The following is an 11,150-nucleotide window of genomic DNA, read 5'->3' as shown; positions in this document are numbered from 1 at the left end:
CCAATTATATCATCCAACTGTTATCCTAACAATAATTCAAAAATAATTAATTAATTCACAATTATTTCCCCCTTCCTCTGTTTTTTTTTTCTTGCTCAACAATACATTGACGGTTTAATTCATCATCTTCTTGAACATGTTCTTTGAATTTTAAATCCAAAAAAAAAAAACCTCTTTTTCACATTTTCAAACAAAAAAAATGAGAATTGTTCTTGTCACTTTCTCTCTGCCTTCTTTGTTTCTTTAGTTCCTTGAGAAAAGAATGGATTTTTATGTTCATGAGCGAAACACAAATAAAAATTCTCATGTAAACAATACAGAAATCAAAACCCATTTGAGAAAAATGATTCTTGATTTGGGTTTTGGTTGTTTCCTTCTTCCTCGAACCAGCTCCTGTGAGGACAACAAAGCTTGGCTTCTGGAGGAGACAGAGCCGAAGTTTATAGACTCAGAACCACATTCGTTGCAGTCTTCATTTAGGTTTAGTCTTTGTTCGCAAGTGGAGCTGGAGAAGATGAAAAAGGAGCAACCTTCGTCGTCTTATCGGAATTTTCCGGTGTCTGAAGGATCAGAGACGGTTCTGCTAGTGAATCTGGAGAATGAGACAGGAGAATTGACGAATGAGATGAATTTTTCGAGAGGTCTTTCACTGGAGAAGAGTATTTCTCCTGTGGCTAATACTTTGGTCCGATTCAGTTACAGCGAACTCCTCGCTGCTACGCACAATTTCTCAAAACGTAAACCCTAAACCCTCAAAATGTCCATTTTTAGTAATTTGATATGTTAGGTCTTTGAATCAAGTTAAAGTTGAGGACTCTGTTTCTTGTGTTGAAATTGGTTAGGTAGAGTGTTGGGAAGAGGAGCTTGTAGCTATGTGTTTAAGGGAAGAATGGGCATTTGGCGTAAAGCAGTAGCCATCAAAAGACTTGATAAAAAGGATAAAGAATCTCCAAAGTCGTTTTGCAGAGAGTTGATGATTGCAAGCTCTCTTAAATGCCCTAACGTTGTACCTCTACTAGGGTTCTGTATTGATCCCGATCAAGGGCTTTTCTTGGTGTACAAGTATGTCTCTGGTGGCAGCCTTGAACGCTTTTTACATGGTAATTACTATATCTCCTCTCTTTCTTTTTCATTGGATTGCAAATTGTGCATAGATTGACCGCTTTTACTCGGTTCCGAATAAGATAACAAGAAGAAGAAGAAGGGAAGGAAAACCCCCTTGAATCTGCCTTGGTCTACAAGGTACAAGGTTGCCTTAGGTATTGCAGATGCCATAGCCTATTTACATAATGGCACAGAGCAATGTGTTGTGCATAGAGACATCAAACCCTCAAATATTCTTCTTTCCTCAAACAAAATTCCGAAGGTAAAGAGACTTTGAACCACTCTTTGGTCATTTATCAGCAATAAGTGTGTTCTGTATTCATTGTTGGAGTTTTTCTTTTAGTTGTGTGATTTTGGGTTGGCGACTTGGACCGCTGCACCTTCGGTTCCTTTCCTCTGTAAAACCGTGAAAGGAACTTTCGGGTATCTAACTGGAGAACTTTTTAATGCCATGATGTCATTCCAATGGATCTAAAAGTGTGCACACTTCTTGCAGTTATCTAGCTCCTGAGTATTTCCAACACGGCAAGATATCTGACAAGACCGATGTTTACGCATTTGGAGTCGTGTTGCTTGAGCTAATAACTGGTCGGAAGCCAATTGAAGCAAGAAGACCATCTGGTGAAGAAAATTTGGTAGTTTGGGTAAGTGTATGCGTCTTTCATTGATAATTAGTTAACTACTAGCAAACCAACCCATTGACTTTTGGTAGTTGTAGCACCTTAAATTCCACAAGCCTCTTTTTCTAAAAATGGGAAGGGAATTTCTAAGTTCCAACCAAGAAATGGACGCTTCTCCATATATCCATTCAAATTTGTGACTCACATACTAAATTCGGGTTTTGGTCAAGCTTGGTTGAGCAACAAATTCTGGTTTAATACAATTTAAGGCATTTAATTTGTCTAATAACCATTTGGACTTCATTTCTGCTTGCACCAATGGCTTGGTTTTATGTTTTTTTTGTGTGTAGGCAAAACCGTTGTTACATAGAGGGATTGAAGCTATAGAGGAGTTGCTTGATTCCAGGCTGAAATATACAAGAAAGAATTCGGTTTCGATGGAGCGTATGATCCGAGCTGCAGCGGCCTGTGTGATCAGTGAGGAGTCGCGAAGACCGGGGATGAAGGAGATACTTTCAATCCTAAAAGGCGGTGAAGGGATAGAACTAAGGGCGTTTTCAAGCCGGAAGAAATCAAATCTTCCGGGTATGATGGATTGTTATCCCCAGTTGCAGCGGACAAAATCTGAGATGAAGAGTCATCTTACGCTTGCGATGCTCGGAGTAACGGAATTTGAAGATGATGATCTTTTGTAGGGAATGTAACAATCCGGAGATATGGTAAGAAACAAACAATAAGAAGGTGGTAAGTGTAGATAGAATTAATTACGGATTTTACCCTTTTTTATAATGGCATTTATGAATTTTGCCATTTTTTGAATAATTTATAGATTTTGCCCTTTTTTAGGCTCCAAAAATATGATTTAACATGCGTTTCATTCGTTATGTTTGGGTTTAGTCGGTTTCATTTGTTCTTAGGGTTTAGTATTTGGTATAATGTATGTATTTTTGCAAAACAAAATCATAAATACGTACATTTTTAAGTGTTAAAAAATGGCAAAATCCATAAATTATTCAAAAAAGGGCAAAATCCATAAATGCCATTATAAAAAAGGGCAAAATCCGTAATAATCCCGTGTAGATATCATTGTAAATGTTTATTGATACCCGGTTAAGATTTTATTTTCCGGTTTGGGTATTGAGAGAGCCGATTCTTCCGGTTTGGTTCATAATCATAAATAAAAGAAGAAAAAATCGGATTTATAGATTACGTGACGAGGTCATATCCCTTTATAATCACAACTTTACATTTATAGTATATAGCCATAAAATTGGAAATAACCTGTCTGATCAAACAACTTTCATGGTCCAAAACCCACAAATCAAATTTGAGAAATTATTCTCAAACACAAATACAGTAAGCAAATAAAGTTGCGTAAGACTTTTAGCTATAACAGAAAACGAGAAAATAAAAAAAAACTTATCGTTATTAACTAACAAACATTTGATATTTTGGAAATTTGTCTTCTTCAAAGTTACTAACTCTTACGATGAGAAATCAAGGTTTTGCAGCAGACGGTTTTTTGGGGTGTCTACACAACCTCTCTGTTGCTCCGGCAACGTGATAAATACCACTTCCACACGATGAAGACGGTGGAGCGGATCCCGAAGAATGAACGGGAATGTGAACTGGAATGCGAAATTGATACATAAGAATTGATATATGAAAAGCCTACTAAAATATGAGATAAAAAGAAAAAAGGTAATATACGATAAAAAATTATTTCATAACCAACAATGAAGCTATAAAGTAAATATTGTACCATTGGTTTAGATTTCTTAAGTGGATTGTTTAAATTAATCTTAGTCGTGTAAAAAATATATCTAGATTATTCATCTCATTTTTAATATTGAGATATGAAACTCTACTAAAAATCTAAAACCATGTAAACTAAAGAGTTTCTTCTGATAAAATTACTAGATGGTGAAACAAGAATGTGTAGCATATTTTATATTTATCTGAATAACGAGATACTAACCTACGTAATGGACTCTAGCCCCCGAGACTGGATCATGAAAGGATAGAAATAGAAGCATAAGAAGCAAACTTAGAAGAAGAGAAGCTAATTGTGTTTTCTTCATTATTGCCATTGCTCAATTTCTGTTTCACATTCACAAATAGCCGGTTTTAGATTGTACATATAGAAAATTTGAAGTTAAGGGTGAATACAAAAATTAAAGCATAAATCAACAACAAGGCTCTTTGTTTTTCTTTTGTAGTTGAATAACGCGGTTTTCTAGAGTAGATGTGACACATCTTAAATATGAAATGAAGACTTTCATATGAAAAAATTTCTTTGATAAGAGATGGATTGGTAAGGTTGACTTGGAGTCAACTCTCTCACTTGACTTTTACCTTTCGACGACTGCTTTCTCTTTTTGACGAAGACTAAAGTTCAGTCGCTGAAAATTCTAGCAATCGTGTTTTGGAATCAGCAACGTCAATAGCAATTGCCGGCGACAGCTTTTTATTAATTCATCGTTGTTCTTACTTCCGTTGCCTTTTATTTGTTTGTCGCGAGAGTAGTCGCCAACGACCTGTTCCCGAACAGGGCCATACTCTTTGTTTTCTTACTTGTTTTGCTTTGATTCGACAAAGCGAAACTGATTGTGATTATTACAAAGAATTTTACGTGATGTTTTTTTAAAAACTTGTATTTACACCTGACGGAAATCTATCTATATAGATGTAGCAATGAAACATCTATATCAGAATTTGTTTTGGATTTTATGCAGAAAATCACACCAAACTTAATAATGAAAATTAAAACCTACAGAAGAGATTGAGAGAGCAAGCAAATTAAACACGCATCGCATCTTTCATATTGTGCATATTTGCAGAGAGAACCATATGTTTATACGGGTTCTATTTTCTCCTTCCAATACAACCTTACTTTCTAATAAAATTGCTAGAACTTCCGACATGATAGTTTGGGTTTGTCTGAAAAACGTAAGAGGTTATTTCATCAACTTTCATCTTCAAATCTTCAAGAACATGTTTCAAACATGTTAATTGAGTTAGGTTGAGTTCTTTTGGAGATTTTTCCCACCACTTCTCAGCGTTCTTGTTTTCTCTTTCATTTTGGACTAACGAATGCTTGTTCTTTTGTTCTTTTTCATTTTCGGCCATCGCCTACAGTAAAATCATATTTTAAACAATTAAAATCATGAATATGAATGTGTAAAGAAGATCCATGAACTAAACACAAATAGAGAACGAGACGATTTTTTCTAGTGTATCACTTATTAAAAATCTTTGGGTGGAATGTTAAAATCAAAGAGAAATTGTGTACATCTTGGAAAGGAGTTTTACCATATATTTTTTCAAATCAAAAACAAATTTTGAAACAGTTATATATTAGTTATTATCAAAAGTGAAAAAAAAAGATTATATTTTGCCACCAATTGAAATTTACCTCAGTTAAGGAATCATTGAGCATTTGAATGTAGAGCTTTCTGTTGCTTTCCACAAGGTTTGTGTTGTTATCTCTTAGAATACGTCCTGAAAAGTGTACAAGTAAAACGTTAATATTTGGATTTCCAAACGAATAAACTTTTTCACCTGGTGAAAACACGATGATCGCAATTTCTACATCACATAACGTGCAAAGTTTACTGGCTTTTTTAAAAAGACAGATCTTCTCTTTGAAAATGTACCTTGAAGGTTTGATTGATTTTTTATTTTCTCTATCTCTATCTTTCTACGACCAAGATTCTTTCTCACCATTTTCTAGATGTTTTGAACAAAGAAAAAGTGAATTGATTGTATTAGAGTATTAGAGGTAATAAGCCTTTGTATTTATAGATTAAATTTTACGAGTAAATATTTTAATTTTTAGAAGTAAATATCTTTTCCTATTTTGATTTACTAGAAATACAATTATAGATTACCATTCTTGGAGTATATAATGGTTTACACATTTTGTCAATAAAAGGTATATAATTATTATATTTTAGCTGTCATATAATCATATATTTATTATTATATATGTTTACAACCTGTCATCGTTTCAATAAATTTGGAGATATTATTTTTTATTACCAACTGTCAAATATAGGAATTATTTATTGGTTAAAGGATATGCACAAAAAATTGTAATATTTTTAATGTGTTTATCTTCCACTACTTTTTCTATAGTCAAAGTGTCAAACTATCAATATCATTTTTTTGACATTTTTTATTAATCAAACTAATAGAAATATGAAGTTTCTTATTTTTATTTATTTATTTCAATGTTCAAAACTTTTATGAAATAATCCATAAATGTAATATCATGTCTAACTCATTTTTGGGTTTTTGTTTTTATATAAATTGACATATTTTAATTTGGAAAAATATGTTTTAATATTCGTAATATAATAGAAATTTAAGTTTTTTTTTTTTTTTGACGTCTAGATTTATTATTTATTGCAAATTATGAGAACTGTTACATAGACGATTCTACAACGGACAATTCCTTCCGACCCTTATTAGATCCACGACAGACGACACTTCTTTCTCCATGCTCTTGACGGACACCTTCAATGATCCACGACCTAACGACACTTCTCTCTCTGCGTAGAATCCTGGCGAACGGCTATAATTGTACTTCGCTGGAGATCTCTTGCACACTTGCCTCATTTAATCTGCAAATTTATTAATAAATCGCAATATCTGGGACTCGAACCCCAGACCTCTTGGTGTAGAAGCATTAATTAACCCTTGGTCAACCAATGGGCCAAGGGGGCTTCCACAGAAATTTAAGTTTGATTGCGACTTTTAAAGGTTTTCTTGCATATTTGATTTTTTAATTGTGATCGCCGACTTTCCAAATTTTTTATTTTGTAATAAAAACAAATAAATTAGAAACCTTTCTAATATTGATCGCCTATTTTTCAATTTTTTAAAAAATTTTGGATGTTGAAAAGAATCAAACTATCCAGATAAATTAATTCTTTGGTACTTCATATGTCACTGCCGACTTTTCAACTTTTTATTGTACCACTAAAACTATCTAAATAAGAAAATTGTCTAATACATTAGTTTGATCGCCGACTTTCAAAATTTTAATTGCATATTAGATAATATTTTTTTTAATATTTTAGCTATGATCCCTAACTTTTCAGGTTTTTTTTGTTTGATAAAAACTTAACAAATTAGATACTTGTCTAATATTGATCGCCGGCTTTTCAAGTTTTTATTTTGGATGTTAAAAAGTATCAACTATCCATGTAAGTTACTTGTCTTATACTTTATTTGTCATCGCTGACTTTCAAAGTTTTTATTATATATTAAGTAATAGTGTTTTGATGTTTTGAATGTGATCGCCGACTTTTAAAATTTTATCGAGAGATAAAAATAAATAAAGTAGATAATTGTCGATATTGGTCGCCAAATTTTCAAGTTTTTATTGTTGGATGTTAAAATGATCAACCTAGCTAGGTAAATTAGTTATATGATACTTTAGTTATCTAAACCCTAAAAATCACCACATGATCTTTTCCTGATTTTTGTCTTCACTCACACAGTTCCGACAATCACTTTCCGAAATATTACCTATCCTGAAAGTTTTCCAACTGAAATACGCTTAACTGTAGAATTCTCTCATGTCGTTTGACTGAAAAGATAAGTGCAGTTTGGTAACATAGGTGGCCAAATCAATTCTTTTAAACTGCTCTGCATGCACTAATATATTTTTGAAACCGGGGTGTTACAAATAACAATAAATAAAGTAGATACTTGTCGATATTGGTCGCCAAATATTCAATTTTTTTATTGTTGGATGTTAAAATGATCAAACTATCTAGGTAAATTAGTTATCTGATACTTTAGTTGTGATCGCCTCCTTTTCATAATTTTATCATAATTAAAAACATCTAAAGAAAAAAGTTTTTGAATACTTTTTTTTATCCCCAATTTTTAAAGGTTGAGATAACTCAAATATTTTAATTATAATTAGTGTTTTAGTATCAAATTTCTAATTTAATTTTGAAGAAAAAGGTGAATTAATATTAGTGGATATAAAATTAACTTATAATATTGATTTATATTTCAAAAATTTTGTTTTTAAAAGTTTAAATTTATTCCTATTCTAAATTATTAAAAATCGAGCTATAAATTACCATTGTAGGAGTTCTATATATTTTGTCAGTAAATTTATCTAATTCATTATATTTTATATTTTGTATCATCAATTTATTATTTAATTATCTATATTGGTAAACTTTTATATAAATGTTTGAAAACTCTTTACAGTTTATATCACATCATTTTCGAATATAGATACAAAAATCTTTGGACCGTGATTTATACCTTTATACTGCATGGGCTATGATTCTCCACTTCTAATTGCTACATATGAATATGATGATGATAATGTATACAATTCTCGTGTTTATTTTTATATTTTTTCTTCTTAATTCATTTTATATTGGTAGGAATCTTTCCCCCACTATTATATGATAAATTTTGGCATTTTGCCGACTTACCAAGATAGTTCTTTCTTTTTTACTCGATTATGGTATTCACTAGTATTAAGCCCGTACTCCGTACGGGGCAAAACTTTAATCAAATTTATAGATAAACCAATTAATTTTTAATTTTCTTTACCAAATAAAACTTATGACTCACTAAGCTCCATTACATCAACTACACAAATCTGTTTTGTCTCCAGGCTTAAACCGTACCATTCACCGTCTGTTCTCAACACCCGTCCTTTCCCGATCTCGTCTCCTCTCTCATCCATAAGCCTCACTTGTTGCCCTTGCTTTATCCCTTCTTCTGATGATGACGATGATCTCAACAGATTCTCTCCTGTTTTCGGGGTTTTTGATGCAGTCAGATCTTTAAATGGTGTTGATGGTTTCTGCTGCCAAGTGTTTTCATCTCCAGGACTCTCTAGTAATTCCCCTGAGCTGTAATTATCACAAACTGTCCCCGTTTGCTTGTTCGTCCGAGCGAGTTTCGCTTTTCGGTTATTCAGTCTGAGAATAAACTATCAATGGCAGATAACGTATAGTGGTTACAATTCTCTTTACAGTTGACAAAGAGAAAAAAAAAATGAATTGATTTGATTGATGAGAAGGAAAAAAAAGAAGAAGAAGATTTGATTTGATTCTTTGAAAAGACATGAGATTGATGAAACTCTAAGATCAGAGCATGTAGCAACTTGAAAATTTTTACCCGATAGAAGTTGTAGGAAAGAGCAAGGAAGAAAGAAATTTGTAAGCTTTTTGTATGAAATAATGTTGTTGTTCTATTGTTGAAGAAGAGAGACAGAGAGGAGATATTGAGATCGTGGGGGTGAAGAGGGGAAACAGTTGCAAGGAAATTTTTTTTTTTAGTCTTTTTTTTTTTTGTTGAATAGCAAAAGTTTAATTGTTTAGAAATTTGAAAGTGTAAAAATTGGGACTTAAGACAGGTGTCGGATGGAGAGGGTTGCAGTTTTTTTAGAATTGACTTGTGATTTATTATATAAAGATTAGTCTTTTATTTGTGTGCCATTGATATTTTTATTCAAATTTGGTAAAACTACACACGCTAGCGGAAAAAAAAATTATTCCTAAAACTAAGCCATACGAAAATGTTGAAATTCTCAGAAAAAAACCCTAAAAACTAGACAATTTTAGAAAAGACTAGAAACATTTAAATCATAATTGCTAAATCTAAAATTTTACCAATTAAATCTTAATCTTAGTCACTTATTCTTTTCTAAGATCGGAAATTGTCTTGATGTAGATGCGATAGACTTCTGAACTTGAAAGATATACTCTACAAAAGTTTGATTTAGATAAAACAAAAACTAATCAAATCCTGATCATATATGGTCTTGAACTCGAGTGGCGGAAACTAGAAAAGTCGCACAACCGCTTCACCTACCACTGTGGATGTAGAAAGTTGTAAATCGACTGGTTGAAAGCAAAGATATGTAAACAGTGAAAGTTGGAAAAAGAACATCAACATAACATTGGACCAAAACATCGAACCACCACCACACAATCTTAGAAACGAAATATGTCAATTATAATCCAACCGAAATTGGAGTAATGAAAACCTCTACTTTGTGGTTGAAATACATATCTCTCTTCCTTTTTGATGAGTGTGCCTAGAATTTATGGTGTTTGTGATCTCCTTAATATAATCAGAAATTTAATCAAAAAGTAATAAATAGATATTGTATATCATGTTATTAATTTTAGAAGTCATAAAGTTATTAGACCCAATATTAGCCCACAAAAAAGGTTATCGAAGCGGTCTTGACGTATATCATACATAGTCATTGAATGGGAAGGATAAAATTCTCTCGCAAGTACAAGTAAACAAAGTACAGTATGACATCAAGTATATACTTGTTTCAAAAATAATTCCATATAATGATAAACATGTATGATCGTAGAAATGAAAACAATAGAAAACTTCATAGAATAAATGGTTCAACTTTCTTGACCCAATGTACTTCATTAAAAGTCTTACAACAGCAAGAACAAAAAAAAATAGAAGAGAAAGTAAGAAAATAACAAAAAAGACACAAGAAACTAATAGAGACTTCAAAAGTCACACAATGAGAGAGGCAAACTAATAGTGACGAGGCCCATAGTAAGGATGAGCTTGTTTAAACTCTTAGTCTTGCATTTGGCTATCATTGTATACGATTCATAATAGGCCTGGGAATTCGAACCGAACCGATTTGTCCGAACCGAACCGAACCGAGGTTTGGGCAAATCGGTTCGGTTTCTCTTAATTAAGTGTAACCGATCGGAATGGTTTCAATTTTGGATCGGTTAACCGAGATTTTCGGTTCGGTTCGTCCGAACCGACCGGTTAACCAAAAAAATAAAAAAAACCCCTAACCTAATACTTAGCCGTCATTACCCATCTACAATTCTTTTTTGATTCACCTTCTCTTGAATCTCCTTCTTCCTCTGCGATTCATCATCACCATCATCGTCTTCTTCTATGATTAGTTTGTTTCTTCTTTGATTCATCATCTTCTTCTTCGCTTTATCTCATCATCTTCTTCTTTGATTACTCATCCTCTTTTCGATTCGTCATCTTTTCGATTCATCATCTTCTCCTTCGATTAGGACCATCATCATCATCTTCTATACTGCGATCTTCATCCTTTAGATCTCGTCGTCGATGTGTTTCCAGTCTCCACGACTCCACTCCTAGATTCACCCTTCTATCGTTTTCTCTCTCTCACGGCAAACCTCAGGTTCTTTTTTTTTTTTTTTGTGTGGGCCAAAGACCAATTTTTACAAAGCCCAAATCAAATGGCCCAAAAATTATAAACCGAATAACCGAAGTGCAAAACCCGAAATAACCGTGTCCGAACCGAACCGAACCGAAATTGTTAGTCGGTTAGTTCGGTACAGATTTCATTTTCCGAATAACCCGAAAAACCGACTAACCGAAACCGAAAAAACCGATCGGCTCAAAGTCGCAGGC

At 32.9% G+C, this 11,150-nt stretch overlaps 2 protein-coding genes across 2 annotated transcripts; one reads left to right on the top strand and one right to left on the bottom strand.

The window, feature by feature from the left end:
* The first annotated feature begins 122 nt into the window (after positions 1-122).
* LOC9323108 (probable serine/threonine-protein kinase PBL7) lies at positions 123-2,557 on the top strand. The gene is made up of 6 exons (XM_021034281.1): positions 123-737; positions 843-1,100; positions 1,185-1,366; positions 1,448-1,527; positions 1,601-1,748; positions 2,075-2,557. Exons 1-6 carry the CDS (start codon positions 263-265, stop codon positions 2,417-2,419), a joined length of 1,488 nt encoding a protein of 495 aa, XP_020889940.1. The 5' UTR covers positions 123-262; the 3' UTR covers positions 2,420-2,557.
* Positions 2,558-2,902: 345 nt separating this feature from the next.
* On the bottom strand, positions 2,903-3,866 carry LOC110231088. Its single transcript, XM_021035899.1, has 2 exons — positions 3,703-3,866; positions 2,903-3,352 (listed from the first exon to the last, which is right to left on the bottom strand). The coding sequence occupies exons 1-2, from the start codon at positions 3,812-3,814 to the stop codon at positions 3,222-3,224; spliced, it is 243 nt and encodes an 80-aa protein (XP_020891558.1). The 5' UTR covers positions 3,815-3,866; the 3' UTR covers positions 2,903-3,221.
* Between the last annotated feature and the right edge of the window lie 7,284 nt (positions 3,867-11,150).

Source organism: Arabidopsis lyrata, assembly GCF_000004255.2.
Source record: "Arabidopsis lyrata subsp. lyrata unplaced genomic scaffold ARALYscaffold_2, whole genome shotgun sequence".
Classification (NCBI taxonomy): Eukaryota; Viridiplantae; Streptophyta; class Magnoliopsida; order Brassicales; family Brassicaceae; genus Arabidopsis; species Arabidopsis lyrata.
This window is presented reverse-complemented; position numbering and strand designations above follow the sequence as displayed.